The sequence below is a fragment of the Lissotriton vulgaris genome, chromosome 3_1 (assembly GCF_964263255.1).
Source record: "Lissotriton vulgaris chromosome 3_1, aLisVul1.2, whole genome shotgun sequence".
Lineage (NCBI taxonomy): Eukaryota > Metazoa > Chordata > Amphibia > Caudata > Salamandridae > Lissotriton > Lissotriton vulgaris.
Genome location: NC_141689.1, coordinates 1,624,860,944 through 1,624,879,829, shown reverse-complemented (window position 1 = coordinate 1,624,879,829; position 18,886 = coordinate 1,624,860,944). Strand labels below are relative to the sequence as shown.

General features: G+C 45.4%; 1 protein-coding gene across 8 annotated transcripts in view; it reads left to right on the top strand.

The window, feature by feature from the left end:
* ELAVL2 (ELAV like RNA binding protein 2) overlaps positions 1-18,886 on the top strand; it is a 661,451-nt gene that overhangs the window by 131,186 nt on the left and 511,379 nt on the right. For all 8 annotated transcript variants that reach the window (XM_086962112.1, XM_086962109.1, XM_086962108.1 and 5 more), the window contains one exon: positions 6,987-7,077. In XM_086962112.1, coding sequence (XP_086818238.1) covers positions 7,006-7,077 — 72 coding nt within the window. In that variant the 5' untranslated portion in view covers positions 6,987-7,005. Of the gene's footprint in view, positions 1-6,986; positions 7,078-18,886 lie in introns of those variants that run through there.

Genomic DNA, 18,886 nt, shown 5'->3' with positions numbered 1-18,886 from the left:
GACTTTATTTGGGAGGAGGGCCTTAAATTAATGGAACATCCAAATTCGGTACCTGCAGTCTTGCCCAGATTAGACAAAAAGTATAAGGCTCCGGCGTCTGCTCCGGCCTGTTTGGTGTCACAACCGAAAGCAGATTCGGTTATCACTCGAGCAGCACAGAAAAGATCTCTCAATCCTGCTACACCACTCACGTCTCCTCCTGATCAGGAAGGCCGCAAGTTGGACTCTATAGGCAAAAAATGTACAACAATGGCGGCTACTACTGTGAGAGCGGCAAATACCTTGGCTATTTTGGGTCGTTAAGACTGCCAGATGTGGTCCGAGATTGCCGCACTAATTCCTCAAATACCCGAGGCCATCCGTGCAGAAGCGCAGGCCATTATTCAGGAGGGAGAGAATTTCATCCGAAATTATCGAATGCCCGCTCAACATTTCCTTCACGGGCTTTCGTCAATTGGCTGGGGCTGCTGTCTTGAGGCGTCAAGGCTGTCTGAAGTCTACCACCTTCCGTCCAGAGGTACAAGCAAAAGTCCTGGACTTGCCGTACGATGGGGAGTCGTTGTTTGGCAAGCATGTAGACGATGCCCTTGAGGCGATAAAAAAAAAAAACACCGACACTGCCAAGTCCTTAGCTACCCTCCAGTACAAGAAACGACCCTTTCGGGGGGCACAAGGTAGAGGGGGAGGTTCCTCTACTTTTCGAGGATCTGGCCAATATCGTTCGTACAATACCTACGATAACAGGCAGAGGGGTTCGTACCAATCCCAAAATTGTCAGTCCTCCACCAGACCATACCAACGGAAAACAACTTATAGAGGTGGCTCAAACAATAAAAAGCAGTGACAGTCTCAGTTCCTTTCTTCTGCCGACTGTGAATCTTGGGAGGTCGCATCTCTAGGTACTTTTGCAAATGGTCCGAAATCACCTCCGACCCATGGGTCCTGGACGTTATCTCCAAAGGACATACCCTGGAGTTTACAAAATTCCCTCCCACTTGTCCACCTTCGGGGCCACCCTCTCACCATCTCAAAGAACTTTTGGCCCAGGTAAAATTGATGATCAAAAAAGGAGCCATCGAGGTAGTGCCGCAAGGTCAACGCGGCAAGGGATATTATTCCCGGTTTTTCTTAGTCCAGAAAAAGTCTGGAGATTGGCGTCCAATTTTGGATTTACGGGCCCTAAACAAATTTATCATTTCGAAAACTTTTCAGATGTTAACTCTGCTTCAAATTCTGAATTATCTCAATCCGGTGGAATTCTTTTCAACGATCGACCTCCAAGACTCCTATTTCCATGTGCCAATTCACCCCAGACACAGGAAGTATCTACGCTTCACAGTCGGACAGTTGCACTTCCAATTCAAAGTCCTACCATTCAGGCTTCGATCAGCGCCGAGGGTCTTTCCCAAGATTTTGGCCCCGGTAGCTGCCTTCCTGCGTCTGCAAGGCGTCCAATTTTATCCATACCTGGACGACTGCCTTATCAAGGCCAAGACTTTTCAACTGACGGAGCAGCACACTCAGCTCTGCATCTCCCTTTTCCAAACCTTGGGGTTTTCAATCAATTGCCAAAAGTCGCACTTTCATCCGTCGCAAAAGCGAGATTTTCTCGGAGCCTCGCTAGATTCTCGGCGGGGGAAAGTGTTTGTTTCCAAAGAAAGACAGGACCGCATGATATTGATGGTGCAACACCTACAGTCAAAACTGTACGTTTCTGTTCGAATGTTCAAATCATTCCTTGACATGATTTCCTCGTGCATCCAAATTATCCCCAATTGCAGATTGCACATGAGGACTCTACAGGAGGAATTAGACAAACAGGGGAAACAGGTATCAGGGTCATTAAAGGACAGTCCTAACACCTCGCATCCAGAAAGCGCTGGAGTGGTGGGCTCACCCTCCAAGCATATCTACTGGCCGTTCATTCCAAGACGAACCTCCGACTCACGCTTACAACAGACGCGTCTCTCGAGGGATGGGGAGCGCATCTCGACGGCATGGCTGTAAAAGGAAAGTGGACGGCGACCCAACGTACTTGACATATCAATCGCCTGGAACTTTTGGCGATTTTCTTGGCCCTGAAATCCTTCCAGAGGTTAGTGCAGGGTCACACTCTGTTAGTGAGGACAGACAACACCACCATCATGCACTACCTGAACAAGCAGGGCCGCACAAGGTGTCTCCTGCTTTCACAACTGGAACAAGAAATATGGGATTGGGCGATTCAACATCAAATCCATCTCACAGCCATCCATGTGCCGGGTGTGGCCAATGTTCTGGCGGACTCACTCAGCCGGGCGTCGTCAGCCAATCACAAGTGGGAACTCAACCAACCAACCGTCTATTTAATCTTCCGGCGTTGGGGCCAGCAGCAGATGGATCTTTTCGCGACTGCTACCAACAGGAAATGCCAACGCTTTGCAAGTCGGCATCCCCACAGAGTCGAGCGAAAATGCATTTTCGATCAATTGGTCGAACTACTTCATTTACGCTTTCCCTCCACTTCCTCTAATTCCTCGCCTGTTACACAGAATGAGGTTTCAACCTTGGTGCATCATCCTGATTTCACCCAAATGGCCGAGGTGTCCATGGTTCACAGACCTGCTCCTATTTTCACAGTCCGACCCGATACCGCTTCATCCTCTACCTCGCCTCCTCACGAGGAAGCAGGGACAAATCTGTCACCCGGATCCAGCATACCTCCAACTCCATGCCTGGAACCTGAATACAATGAATTTGCACGTCTAAATATCGACGAGGACTGCAGAGAGGTGTTAGCGCGCGCTCGCGCTCCATCCACCAATAAGTCCTACCAATTAAAGTGGAAACGTTTCTGCGTTAGGTGCCGCATTAAAGATTTGGACCCCATGACTGCAAAACCTGAACAGATCTTGCCCTTCTTTTTATCCCTGGCGAGATCAGGACTTTCACACTCAACTCTTAAAGTGTTTCTAGCGGCGATTTCCCGCTTCCGTCATGATGGTTCTACATCTCTATGCTCCTCGAGAATCATTAAGCAATTTTACAAGGGCCTTTTCAGGATGTTTCCATCTATCCGTCGCCCTCCACCAGCTTGGCGTTAAATTTGGTCTTGTCTCAACTGCTTCTACCTCCATTTGAGCCTATCCACTCTGCAAGTCTAAAATTTCTCACATGGAAGGTTGCTCTTTTGCTCGCCTTGACATCCTCGAGGCGCGTGTCAGTGACATCCAGGCATTTACCATACAGCCTCCTTTTCTACAATTCTCCAATTAGGCTGTGACATTGTGAACTAATCCTAAATTCATCCAGAAGGTTCCCAGTGATTTTCATCTCAACGAACCCGTAATCCTGAAGACTTTCTTTCCTGCTCCGCAAACTCCAGCTGAGTGGTCATTACATTCATTGGATGTGAAACGTTGTCTCAAATTTTACATTCAACGAACTGCAACTGTCAGAAAGTCAGATCAATTGTTTGTGGCGTATGGCCCAATTTGCAAAGGACAACCTGTTACCAAACTGACCATAACAAGATGGATATCTTCTTCCATATCCTTTTGCCACCAACGGGCTGGGAAGCCCCTTCCTGCTCCAGTTCGTGCTCACTCAACTAGAGCGGTGTCTACTTCTGCTGCCCTTTTTGCGGGGGTACCCCGGAGGCAGATCTGCAGAGCTGCTACTTGGTCGAGCAGCCTTACTTTTACAAAACACTACTGCCTGCAATCAACAGACGCCCTGGATGCGGCAGTAGGTCAAGCGGTGCTGCGGAATCTTTTCAAATAAAGGTGAGCCTCTGTTGCTACCCGCCTCCAGTCATAAAGGTTTTTTTTTCCTAATATCTTAATGTTCATTGCATTTTTACTGATATGTTTACCGTACTTGCTTTGGTATATCACCTTTATGACGTATGTGATGATTTACTGCTTTCTACTCTTATTCAAGCATGTGAATCTATGAAACACACCCCTAATACTGGAGAAGAACAAAAGTTACTTACCTGTAAACTGTGGTTCTCCAGTATTGGTGTCTTTCATAGATTCACATGCAATCCTCCCCTCAGAGGCTCTCTTCTCCTCAGGCACTTTTTACTTAGTGCTACGAAAATCTGAGGACCTGGGCTTCTGAGGAGAAGGTTCTAGAGGAGGCTACAGCCTGATTGGCTGGAATGTGAACCTACACATTATGACTCTAATATGCTACTAAAGTGAGTTCTCCCTTAGGCTTTTCAATGGGCCTATTATGTTCTATGGTACTTTTAGAATTTACAATTTTATTACATTATATGTATGTATATTTTTATTTATGATATTGCATATCATGCATATGTTATTGCTATTTTATGTACCGTGGGACTCCCACTTCGACGACGAGGAATATTCAAGCATGTGAATCTATGAAAGACACCAATACTGGAGAACCACAGTTTACAGGTAAATAACTTTTGTTCTTAAGCCTGGAATCAGCTTGCCTCTCAATTTTCACCAGATGGTCATGCACCTAAGTTTCTCTCGTAATTTAAAAGCTAAAATAGAGGACGATTTCTTAGCCCTTAAAACATTAAAATTCAGTTTAACCCTTTCGATGCTCATGACGAGCTCAGCTCGTCATGATGCACAGTTGAGCTGTGCTGATGACGAGCTGAGCTCGTCATGAATCATGCACTCAATCATTTTCCAGCACAGGGGGGGAAAACGCCTAGCAGCCAAGGTGTTAAAAGAGACCATTTTCATCAGTTAGGATTCCCAAGTACTAATAGCTCCTAACTGCATGCACACTGTTGACATTTAATTTTGCTGCCAGAATTTGGAATGTTTCATGTCACTTCCTGTGATTTGAGACCATGTCAATGGGAAAGGCCATGTGATAACCTAGGCATGGCTAGTTGGGACTGCACTATTCCTTTTGTTGTGGTAGCAAGACTGATTTGCATGTAGATGGTCGGTCATTAGCAGAAGGGGTGAAAACGATGGACTGGAATGGACCCTGAGCAATCGCCAGCACTGAGATTAGTTCAAGCATTCACTGTATCAAAGTTTATTGGAGTATACACCTTATGTGCAAAGGGTACGCCCATACATGTAGGTCCCTAGCTCATTGTGTCCCAACTCTAGCTATTTTTTGCGTACAAGTACTTAGTAGTCTGAAACCGGTCTCGGGTTGTCTGTGTTCACTTCTAACGGGGAACTTGCATGGCAGTTCAGGCAGCCTGCCTGCTCTGTTCCTGTCGGAGCAAGACTGATTTGCACATGGCTGGCTGTGTCTAAATTTGCTCAGTAGGCAAAAACGGATTAACTGGAAAGCATCCTCAGCGAGAACAAGCGGCTGAAATTAATTCAAGCATGCCTTCCATTACATGTTTTATCACGCCAGTTATAATATCCACCTGTGCCTGCATGTGTTGCTTGACAGGTCTCTTCATTTGTCTTATTGGTGTGTGCCTCTGTGCATTGTGCCGCTTGTATATGTGCAACCACATATTGGATAATACACATGTTTGAGAACAAACAGCTGAAATAGTCCAAACCCTTTGGCGTTGTTAATGTTTGCAGTTATGAATGGTTCAACGCTGCATTCACTTATTCTCTAGCTTAATATACACTTTGCCTGTATTATATTCCTTTTACTTCCATGGTGTTTTTCATCGTTTGGTGGTAGTGTAATCAAAAACATGTCAATTTGTCCAAATGCAAAGTTGGTAGACATGACCGTGGTTCCACAGATCGGAAACACACGAAACAATGCCAATTTACATGTACTCTCATGCAATGTGTTTCTCTTAAGAAAATGTTAATAAAAAGTACATGGCAAAAAAGAAACTCAATTTGTCCAAAAAGGTCGTTTTATTTTAGCTTAACGTGCCTAGCTATATGGTTGCCAAGAATCCCATGTCACGGTGATACTTTTTTTTCGCAGTTAAGGTACTCTTTTCCTGGGCATGGATTTCATTTTTTTTTATATATATATTTTTTATAAGTATTAGTCCCCAAATCCCATCATGCAAAATATTGCTTTATTAAAAGCCCAGGACTAGTTGGTGTTCCCTATAAGGTGTCATCGTGTGCTCCCCTGCTTGCTGTATATATTAGTACGTAATTGAGTGACTGGTCCGTGTGTATGCATGTGTATATATGCTAGAATAACGCTACCGACATCTAAACAGCACCTGTTAATCGCTGCTGGCATGTGTTGTAAAGTGGTTTTCGATTGGTTTGTTGGATAGTGACAATGCTTTGTATGTGGAGCAGCAGGTTGCCTGCCTCTGTACAGGCACTATATATATGGCAAACCTATCCAAGTTTAAAGAATTAAATTGTTAGGGTGCACACCCACGCAAATAGGTTGTTGCCACTTTTGTCTTCACAAACGAGACGACTAGCCCGAATCTCTTAAGGAGTTTTCAGTTTCACCTCTAGATGGTAGGATATCCAAAAATTAGGGACAGCAGTGACTCTTAAAGTAGGGGGTATGGGTCCACATATAGTTACATTTCTCGTTTCTGGTAAGTCTCTGTGGCTCTATAAATTCTGTTACTTGCCGCAGGGAGTGTTCATAAGGTAAGAAATATTTATTCAATTCTAAATAAAACTTGCTGTGCTACTTGGGTGCATTCACTGTACCTTTTGTATACATCTGATTACATGTAATATGAACTTTTGTAGTGCTAATTACATTGTAATGGGTCTCACATGGCATGTGTATTTAAATAGGGTTATTCTGCAAAAGTATCAGTAGTTCCATCGTATGATGCACCAGTGGGAGCATTCCCATACAGGAAAGCTCTTTGCCTGAAGAAACTGTTTTGAAGTTTTAAATTGCATCCCATCTATACATGTTTTACCAGTTAGAAACAATAGACTGGAATTGCTTCATTGAATGTAGGAGATATTGCATGAATATGCTGATTGCTGATAACAATGTACAATAAATTTTGTTTTTTAAAACTTGCTGTTTTTATCTTTCGAATGTGTAACCTAACATTTAGTACTTTCTTGTGTCCACATTTGCAGACGGCAACTCCAAAATAACATGGCAATCAGAATGTGTGATGTGGCTTCTCTGCTTAGAAGTGGTTCGTGGGCAGCAGAGCCTTGGACTGGGGTCTGTGGGATTTTTTTTGAACTATTGTAGGCTACCCCTGCTTGTTAATGTGCGGAGACCATACCAAACTCTACCATGAACGTTGACTATTTTGAATAAAATTGTATCAAACTATATTTTCTTGGCCTTTATGAAATCTGGCATTTCAATTTAGTTTGCAGCATGGTCTGTATCTTGATAGTGATGCAGACTGAACGATTCATTTGGTATGGTCTAAACACAGTATAATATCGTGCTTTATGTTCCTTACTGTGAAGTAAAAATACATGTGCTTAAATGTCATAATAATGCAGACTGTTCAGAAAAAAATGTGATTGTGGTTGCACTAAGGCATATTTTGTATTTGTTAGCTCTGCCCTGGAACAGATTGTAGACGTTTTTCTGTGATTCGGATGTTTTATGAAGTTCTCTAAAGTATCAACAGCCAACATCGGGATCAATCCTTTCATTTCAAAGAGTTCTTCATAAACCTAGTAGCACAAGTTACCTTCCTGTAGTTTGCAGAAAGTTCTACAGATTGCTTTTTCAACAGCCCCTCACAAGCCCTCCTAAAGAACAATCGCCATTTTCCAACACAATTGGTCACAGCCTCAAAAATTGTTCTCTAAATTTAATGTATAGCTATTTGTTTTTCTTGTCACAGCCAACCATTTACCCAAATAATACACCATTAGTGAAAGTTACATCTTTTCTTTTCCATGGTATGTTTAACGAAAACTTGGGTGGGAGGGTCTTTTGTGCCAGGGTGCCTTTGTTAACCCGTACCACAAAACAGCGTCCTTGCCTTTATGAAATGCAGATGTGTTTGAAAAGCTTTGTTCTTTACACTATGCTTCTTAGGCGCTTATTTATGATTTGCCTTTGTCGGCTGTAGTTTTTATAGCGCCTTGGAAGCCTGATAATTAAACAGAACAGCATCTGAAACAGCTTAGACACCATACTTTGTGAACATGTCAGTGCACAGCATATGTCAAACCGATCGATAACCTCAACCTAGTCTCAGCAAAAAATGTATCTCGAAAAATTGTTACCTAAATTTAGAGTTGATTATGATTGTTTTTAATTGGTGATTGAGCATTACCTGCTAACATCGCGTCATCAATTTTTTTTAAACATACTGTATTGAAGTTTTCAATATAGACAGTTTAATATCCTACATCCGTACCGCTGCATATACATACCACTGTAGGATACTGGTCATCTGTACGGCATTAGTCTCTATTAGTCTCTAATCCGGAGCTTGCCAAATATGCTAAAGGGCTCTCTGAAGTAATGTCATTACCGGGGTGGCACAGGATGAAATGACTGAGATATGAAAGCCCTCCTGTGTAACTTGGGTCTAAGTGAAGCCTGGGCAAATAGCCCCCCCCCCCCTACACACACACACCCTCCCCCAAAGGCAACACTCAAGAGTTTGTATTGGAACTGGATTGTGACTCAACGGAGCACTAGCTGTACATTGGGTAGACTCACGGAGGACTTTTTGAAATTTAAGGATTTGCCAATCCGGGAACTTTACTTAGACATTATTGAGAGACCATTTGACAGGATCCTTTATTTTAAATTTAGGACTGGGACTCTTCCACTGCACGCTTTTACATCTCGGTGGAAACCCCCAGCACAGACCACAGAATTTTGCCCTATTTGCATATCCAGACAAGAGTCAGTGGCACATTTTCTGTTTGAATGCCAGGAGTATGCTCAACCAAGAAGATGGCTTAAGTAATTGTGCCGTTTGTTAGGAACCAGGCATCACATTGAGGCACTACGTATTTTAATGTCGGACTCTCGCCCACTGTATGTCTGTGCCCTTTACAAATTTTTATCATGGGCCTGGTGCATTAGAAGCAAAAGGCTTAAAGGAAATGTTTAATTTTCTTTTTAAATAACTATTTATGATGTGCTTCTTTTATCTGAAAATTAAGATTCTAAGGTTAAATGCAATCAAATTTTTATATTTTCTTCTTTTCTTTTCTAAAAATGAAATTGTGTGTTTTTAATGTGAAGCTTTTATGATAAGTTTTTATCGAAATAAAGCCTTTTGACTTGATTACAGTACATACAATCCCATACCAAAAACCTTTAACTTTGTATGTCTATGCTTTCTGCTTTAACTACATACATTAACTGTAACGGGCAATACATGTTTCTAGTATTCACACAATATCCACCCTGGTATACCCACCCACCCGCAGTTATCGAACTGGGCACACAAACCGTCTCCGAGCTAAATCACAGTGCACTATTAATTGCATTCACCAATCAAAAAAATAAAATATTAACCGAAAAAGACATGAGCCCCATCACAGTGTATAGTATCTTGTACTTGAATCTCGTACACGTCTGTGCCTCCTATATCCTTCGCACTGCATCATATGCTATCTATACAGTTACATGTTTAAGTATTGAGTATACAGTGACGATACCTTTTCTGTGTCAGTTATGTCAGCCGCCACCTGTGTGGGTCCATCCCATACCTTAAAGGCTTCACACAACATATCCCATGCCATCGCTATTGGTATTTACCTTTTTCTTGTTCCTCCTTAGGAATCGCTGCTACTTTCGGCTAGACTCCGTTTTATAATTTCCTTCTTCCACCCCTTTTATTTGGTCGCCTTATTACCTTCCACTTCCTAGTGATGTGGCATTTAGCTTGTCTTAACACTAAGATATCAAAACGCGCCTGTACCTTGTGTCCCTTCTTATGTGGATATATCCCTAGTATGCAGGTCTTTGCCATATGCCAGGTCCGCCCGCCTACCACATCGGTCAATATTTGCGCTATCTGCGCCCAATAGTGTGTTAGCGCCGGACAGGCCCACAACATATGTACGAATCCTGCATCCACCTCTGTACAATGTCGGGCAATTTGACGGCGCTGTGGGAAATATCTTGTCGAGTCTGCTGTTAAATATGCCCTTTGCGTGATCAGGTACTGGATACATTTAAATTGCGCATTACGTGACACTGCTTTTGGGTATGCTAGTAGTGTTGTCCATTCTCTATCCGAAAAGTCTGTGTCCAAATTGGCCTCCCACTTAGCCCACAATGCACCCAACTGGGACGCCTGCGTCTCCCTGATGCCAGTGTATAACCATTTGTCAAATGCCTACCGTTTCCCAATAAATGTAGCATATGGACCAGCCCATTCGTAGGCGGTTCCTGCCCGTCCGGGGGCCACCCCCTTTTCACATAGTGTGTTAATCCAGCGTGTAAGAGAAATAGGATATCCGGCAATCCATTAGTGTGAACAAAGTCTTATTGTGACAGTAGTATACCCTTGTGGAACAATGCCCCCACGGTTGTTATCCCACCATCCTCCCATCTGGCCAGCTGTCCCTGCGTGACTATGCCTGTTGGGATGTTCAAACCTAATAAAGGGGTGTTCTGTGCATAGGACCGGGAAGTTGTGTATACCTTAAGGCGGTTTTCCAATATTGCAGTGCTATTTGCAATAGTGGAGAGCCAGTGCGATTGATTGGATGCATGTATGTAGCTTTGCATGCAGCTTACCCAGTGCCCGCATCTTGTGTGTATAGTAACTTTCCTGCAAGTTACGTCCTGCCAACCAGAACGCAAGCCATCGCAACTGACTCGCCATACAGTAGGCCCTAAAATCCGGAGCACCCATACCCCCTGCAGTTGTCTGAAGTTGTAACTTCCTAAATGCCACGCTATGCCTACCCACCCCAAAACCAGTTCTGTCATCAGTGAATCTAGCACTCTGAACACTCATAGGGATTAATATTGGGAGCGTCGTGAAATAGTACAACACTCAAGGCAACATCACAATCTTTTTCATGGCCAGGTGGCCCGTGGATGACAACAGCAGCGTTATCCAGAATGCTATCTGTGATCGCAATGCAGCTATTGTGCGTTGAATGTCCCCATCCAGTGTATCTTGCAGGGTTCTATATATATATTCACTCCCAGGTACTTAAACGTAGTTGAGGCTGTTAGTATTTTACTATCCCCGCAGTCAACCGTGTCCTGAACCTCGGACTGTTTAAAGGAGAAGTCTATTGACTTGTCCAAGTTCGCATAAAGTCCCAACACCCTACTGAACTCCGCGAACAGCGTCGCCCCCTCAGTGAATCTGCTATATATGTCCTGGGTATATGGTACTATATAGTCTGCATATAGTGATGTAGCGTGAATCGTCTGGCCAACACGGATGCCCCAATCCCAAGCAGACAGACGAAGTTTGGATGCAAGTGGCTCCAGTGCTAATATAAATAGTATCCTGGAGAGAGGGCACCACTGCTTTGTGCATCTGTGTATCTCATATGCGCTAGAGATGTGCTTGCCCAATTGTACCCGGGCTGTAGGCGCCATGTATAACAGCCTGACTCAGTTCAAGTATTCATCTGCTATGTTGTACAGGCTCAGGGCTGCCAACATGTAATCTCAGCTTAGCGTATCAAACGCTTGATGCAGGTCCAGGGAAAGACAACCCGCCGCCAGAAACTGGTCTAAAGGGGCCCGCATTATTTGGTAAAACCTTCGCACATTTTGAGATGTGCTATTGCATGGCACAAACCCACACTGGTCTGCGTGTACCAATTTGTTGAGGCAGAGCAACTGACACAACACTAGAATCTTGCTCAATATTTTGTACTTGGTTTTCAGGAGGGACAAAGGTCTGTACGCCGTAATGTCCATGCCATCCCTTCCGGGTTTTGGCAACGAGACCACCAATGCCTGACTTGTGGTCGGGTGAACGCACCTTCCTCCAGTTCAGCTGCATACAACTTACTCAGTTGTGGTGCTAACTCTTTGGCATATGCTGCGTAAACCTCTGTGGGGAGGCCATTCAAATCCGGTGTCTTATTCCGCGGCAGGTCCTGGATAGCCACCCGAACCTCCTTCGTTGTAATAGGTGACATTAGGTCTTCTTTGTCTGCCTTGTCAATCTTAGGTAGATTCGCTCCGCAGAGGAATCCCCCAATTTGCTGTGTGCATGGTCGGTCCCCTGGTGCACTGCACAGGTGTCTGTAATACCTTTGGAACGCAGCATTTACTGTTTGTTGGGTAGTAGCCACATCCCTTAGTGGGGAGTAGATCCTGGTTACTGGGAATACTTTGGGCTGGTTCCGTATTATACGTGCAAACAGAGTGCTAGGTTTGTCCGCCTCCACACGAGTTCTCTGTATGTACACCCTATAGTCTACTACTTTTAGTCTCTCCAGAAGATCAGCATATTCTATCCACGCCTGCTGTTGATCGTCCGCCTTATCCAGGGATTCAGCAGCAGCTTTCTATATGGGCCTCAGCTGTCCCTCTACTTCAATTAGATTGTGCACTATCTCTTGCTTACTGTGCACTATCTCTTGATTGGCTCTGACCGTCGCCCCAATGGAGGTGCCTCTCACCACTACCTTGAATGCTTCCCATTCAATGAGTAGGGAGGAGGCGGAGCAGTTCTCGGAGGAATATTCAGTAACAGAAGTGGATAATCGTGCCTTTAATGCCCTGTCTTCGAGCAGTAGGGGATTAAATCTCCATGTCGGCACCGGAGTGGGGACATGACCCCAATCTAGTATCTTCTCCAACGGACTGCGATCAGTGTTTTGCTGAGGTACACGGCCTCTAACACCTGCGGGAGAAGTACAGGGGAACAGAGAATATGATCTATCCTTGTATGTACTGGGGAGTCGAACGAGTATTCACGTGTCGCCGCATTCTTGCTGTGCCACACATCCAGAAGATCCCAACCGCCCCTCCATTCCTCAGGTTTCTTAGCCTGTCGAACTGCCAGGGCTCCCCGAAAAGGCGGATGCGGTCTGTCTAGGTGTATGTTCAACACTGCGTTGTAATCCCCACCCAGAATCCATGGGTACTGAACCCAGTCCGCCAGTGCAATGCTTAGCCTGTGCAGGAATCCTTCCTCTTCGGTATTTGTTGCATATATACTCCCTATCACCAGCCCCGGACAATCTAACTCTCCTTTTAGGATCACATACCTGCCCTCCGTATCCGTACTCTGTTCCAGCATACTAAAAGGGACCCTGCACGCGTCCACACTGCTGCGCCTCTTGCATATGCCAAATAGGTTGTGCTGTATAACTGGCCCCTCCATTTTTTCTTCAGCTGCATTTAAGTGAGTATCCTGCAAAAGGACTGTATGCCTTATGCCTGTTCAGCTGTACATGAATGCAGTATCTCTGGTGCAGTGAGCCCATGCCGCTCACGTTCCACGTCAGTAACTTACACAGTACTCAACGCCATTCACATTACGCGTACCATGTATAACTCCCATGTGTGCTCTGCCCCTGTGCCCTGGTGAAATCTATTGGGTGCCCCAGTGTGCGCTCTTGTACCTGCAACTCCCATTACTTTACTCCAGTTCGATGGTCCAACCCCAAAACTGTGCTCTACCAAACCGCTATTACAAACAGCAAGAGCTGTAACTTATAATTTGCTATCACAAAGGGGGATGATACGCCAACCGCTTACCATTTCATCCCATTCCAGTTCCTTTGTGCTGTCCCCATTGGCAGCATTGCAGTAATTATACAGTAGTATTTGAAAGCTTAGAGCTAAACAACCTAGAATGACTTTTAAGGGAAGGAGTAGAAGAGAAAAGAGAAGAAAAAGGCAAGAAGGGGGGGGGCGTCTCCCAGACCAGAGTACACCCCCCTTATCATAAAATCAATTTAACTGTAACATCCACACCAATACAATTACCAACTGCTGTGCGAATCCCACAGCGTGACTGCTACTTGTTATAGTCCGCAAAACTTCTGGGCCACTCCCTTTAACACCTCTGCTACGCCGGGGTACATATGTTTTGCCATGCAGCTATGTTCATTCCTCTAGGTCTCTGGCAGTTTGCGGCGTTAAAGAAGGAAATAGATGCTGACTAGCCTCTGAGTCAGTTGCTGGCACTCCATCCGATGACGATTCTCCTTTTGCCTCTTGTCGCACTCCACGTCGCTGCCGCTTGTAATGCTGCTCTTGCTTCAATCTTCTGCTCCAGGATAGGCACCTTTTCGTCCGATGGCTTCTGTTGACCTGAGGGACGTTGCACTGTCCGCCTATGTCGTTGGCTCAGCCTCTGAGGTTGTCGATGTTCGTCCATTCTCGCCAAGTTCGGGAAAGTTAGTTCTATCCCCATCCATGTCATCAACATACTCAAAGAAATGACTTGCATTGTCGTGAATTACCTTCAACTTAGCCGGAAAAATTAGTGCGTAAGGCAGGTTAAGCTGGTGGAGGTGCTGTTTGATCCCAAAGAAAACCTCCTGTTGTCTTTGTACCTGCTTTGTGAAATCTGGGAATGGTGAGACCCTTGAATTTTCGTTGAAGAGTGACACCTTTTCTCGTGCTTTGCAGAGCAGCGTGTCCCTGTTCTTGTAGTTCAGGATTTTCACGACAATGGGCCGCGGCGGTAAACCAGGGGCTCTCAGTATCGGGGCCCAACACTACTGGCTCCACATATGCTGCTGAACTCATTGCTCCCCACGGACCACGCTCGCAACCTGGGCTTCATCCTGGACTGCTCCCTCACGATGGCCAGGCAAGTTAACGCCGTTACCTCCTCTTGCTTCAACACACTCCGCATGCTCCGTAAGATCTTCCGGGAACGCCCTCTACGCTGGGACCACCGCCAAACTACAGAAAAGACTCCAGCGCATCCAGAACGCCTCAGCAAGACTCTTCTTGGACATCCCCCGACACAGCCACATCTCCGCCCACATGAGGGACCTGCACTGGCTCCCCGTCAGCAAAAGGATCACGTTCAGACTCCTCACCCACGCACACAAGGCTCTCCACGACTTGGACCCCGAATACCTCAACAACCGCCTCCTGGTCTACACGCCAACCCACCAGCTCCGCTCCGCAAGCCTCACCCTCGCTACCATCCCACAGATCCGCAGAACCACCACCAGAGGAAGATCCTTCACCTACCTGGCGGCCAAGACCTGGAACACCCTCCCCACCTACGACTCACCCAGGACCATCTGTCCTTCAGTAAGCAACTCAAGGCCTGGCTTTTCAAGCAGTAGCAGCCCCCTCCCCGCGCCTTGAGACCCTAGCGGGTGAGTAGCGCGCTTTACAAATACTCTTGATTGATTGGCATACACCATAAGTGTCGCTGGCACAAAAGAGCCAACCCCAAGCCATTCCGCCCATACACAATGTAGCCCTAGTGGAGCAACAGCCTCAGCAAGCCACCAAAGCTTGTTTTGATTCTCCGCGTGTGGTGGGGGAGGGTTGGACGGGGGGTGCCCCTGCTGTTTGTCGGTCCGTCCCTCCTGCGGCCAACTATCCTCCGCCCTCTGCACCACTTGCTTGAGTGCCTAGGCTCTGGCCGTGCATCCGCGTCACAGCTCCCCCAGCACCCACCGCAGGCTGATTGCACCGGCTACGCCTGTATTCCGCCTGCGGCACCACTACGTCTCTTTAGCCTGATGTTGCTCCTGGGACAAGGAGAGCGCTGCTTGGGAGCAGGTGACGCGTTGCGCCCCAGCGCTCTCCTCCGTGCCGCAGCTCCTCACTCCGTGTAGGCCAAAGCTGGGGACCTCGTGTACTCCTGGGCCTGGCCTCCACAGCAGTCCACTCCAATAGGCACAACCAGTCTGCAGAGTGGTCCTAGTATAGCCTCTTCTTGTTGCCCGCAGGCTCAGCTACCCCAATCGCAAGCTTTGTAGCCTCGATGCTGTTATTACTGCCGGATTCAGGGGTTTTTATCGTCTCGGCAGCTCTCTATTCATGCGTCCGCCATCTTCCGCGGTTGGCCTGCCCCCCAACATCTCGTCATCTAGACGTGTTGCACCCCTAATTGGTGTGTTGAGGAGGCAGGCGCTGTTGCTTACACTGTACTTGTTTGAGTTTGAAACATTCAACTCCTTTCCCCTCAGCTGTGTATGACGGTAACACTGCTGCAACCCTTGCTTTATCTTCGTGTAAGGTAAGTTTGCGTCTTAGCTATAAATGTTTAAGGACGCTTGAGTTACTGCTAGACTGTAATGTTTTGTGCCAAACAAGTAGTACAGTGTAAGTAGTGACTGCAGTGTTGCGGTCTCTGTAGTGCTTGTTTATATGCAGTTGAACTTTGCAGTGATGTAATTAGTTCTGTGTGAGGTAAGCGGTCGTTGTCCAAACTTTATATTTTATGTAGATGCTCTTCCACTTTTGCTTTAGCCATTCAGGGTATGTCAAGCTTCCTTTATTGGTGTGTTTTTTAGGTTATACTTGTGAGTGAAGTTTGCCCTGATGCTGCTTGGGGTGCATTTTTCCTCTATGAATGGTCCGGCACAGCCTCTGCAATAACTGTTCAGTGTGTGATGTAAGCTTGCATGGATGATTTCCTAGCTGTTATGCGTAAGGGAAGCTTGTAATGTGCTAATATACAAGCACTTCAGAATACTGGTACTGTCTGCAGCGTCCTCCTAAGCATGGGTACTAGTAAATGAAAGCGCCATGCACAGAGCTCGGTATTGCACATCTTTATTCTTCAGGGTGTAACTGCAAACTCAATGTTTTAAACCCAAATGTGTTCACTGCACCCAAACACTTGTGTCCTAGTTCTACGGAGTCCATCAGGAATCAAAATGGTCCCGTCATCGTTAACTCACAAGACACTACATCTCCCCCCTTATTAAATACAAATATTTTTATTTGTGTGTGTGTATATATACACACAAACACACAGTGCATCTTTCACATTTTTGACCTTTTGATATTTATTGTCATGTTTTTTTTTTAAACAGATTTTATTGATTGCATGGTAGACACATATCAAGTAAATGCTCTGAAAGCCAGAGACCATCACCAGAAGCAAATTATCAATCACAAGTACATGCAATTATTTTCATATAGGGTCAAACAGTTATAAAAAGAAAAACAGGATCATAATCCCCGCCGCCCCCCCCCCCCCCGGCCACCCACAACCCCCCCCCCCCCCCCCCCCCCTCCCGCACACGGCGCTGCTTGCTCCGCCTGTATTTAACATGAAACATGATGCTCCTGCCAAACGTGCCACAGTGTTCGCACGTAGCTCATGTTGTCGGGCTGTCAAGGGAGCTGAAATACATCTTCCTCAGGCGGTGGTTCCAATTCCAGGCCCCGATAGTCCGCCCACCTCTTCCAGATCTTAGTGTTTTTGAGGACGGCCCCTGGCCACATATATTTATTGTCATGTTTGACAGGTCGAGTGTTCTGTTTCCAGAATTGATGTGCAATAGTGTGTCTTAGCATGAAAATCTATCTCTTTGCTGCAATGATTTGTTCTAATGAAATAGCAGCAAGTTAAAGAACCATAAGATGTTAATGAAGGCTTTGACCTCTTTGGGAAGGGTTTCCAGGGCAATGTACTGGCACTCGTGAAAAGTAGTAAGCAGGGTTTTGGGCTTGTCCTGATATGTGCATGATAGTGTAGTGATATTCCTGTGGTCTCAAATGCCAACTTTAAATTCTAGGAGGCATCTTGGCTTTTGGGTTGCCAAGGATGGTAAGCAGTGGTGCCTGATCCGTTACAAGAGTGAAATGCTTTCTATATAGGAACACTTGAAATGTTCACAAGCCTTCGCCACTGCAAAACTTTCTCTGGTTGCAAATAAGATTTTTCAGCTTGTGATAAACTTCTGCTTCCATATGCCACAATATGCCATGAAGCATATTTGGGTGTCCACTGTTTGGCAAGGATTGCAGTCGACCTATCTTGCATCAACAACTTGGTTATGGTGCTTTGGATTAAAGTCAGCAGTTTCAGTGGCTAACTCAATTGCATATTTGATTTTCTTAAATCTTTGTTCACATTCATGTGACCAGTAAAATGAAGCATTTCCTTTTTGCTAAGTCTTAGGAGCACTTTCTGTGGCAAAATCACTTATTTTTGTGGAACAGTAACCAGCTATGCCCAAGAATCAATGTAACATGGTACCATCTTGTGGGGAATTGGTGGCTAACAAAGCTTGTACTTTAACTGAATCAGAAAAGATATGGGTAAAGAATTAGTTTTACTTTGTGGAATTCACATTTCTCCACATTCAAAGTTAACCTGCCTTAGCAAATAAAAAACTTGTGCAAGAGCTTTATCATGTTCCTTTTGTGTAGCTCAGAAGACTGTCATTATTAATAGAAGGCATTTTTGACCCTTTGTAATGTCGAATGATATCATGAAAAAGTTCGGCAGCTGATGACACACAGGTACTTAAGCGTTCATATCTGAACATTCCAATATGGATAGAAAAGATGGGGATATACCTGCATTTTTCTTTTAGCTCCAATTAATGATACCTGTTGTTCAGATCAAGGTGAAAGAAGACCTGTGCACCATTTAGTTGAGTGATCATGTCGGCATTGTGGGGACTGGGATGTCGTTCACTTTTAATTGCCTTGTTGGCTTGATACAGATCAACACAGATGCGTACAACTCCTTTACAGTCCTTTTTGGTCGCATCAACGAAGTTGGACCTATAGATCGCTCGAAGATATCCTGCTTTATGCTTGTGGGAAGCTTCGTCTTTTTGAAAAGGACCCCACCAGAAGTGTATTTATTGTTTATATGCGGATCATGAGGCTGGCAGGTGCAAGTTTTGTAGAACCTTTTCTACCAAAACCCTTAAGGACAGGGAAGGCCGTCTTCTTCTTTGGCTGCAGCGTCTGAAGGACAAGGTCTCTTTAGTGTCCGACGCAGAGAGTCTATATTCTGGTTTCTCCTCAGCCTCAAAGAGGGGTAGTGTTCAGGAGGTTCCTTCTCCTTTCCTCAAGAAGCCAAAATTAGCCCTGTCTGTGGCTCCTGCAGTCTCTACTGCCTTTTCTACCACCTCTATGCCCACGAGACCTGGCTCTCAGGCGTCTT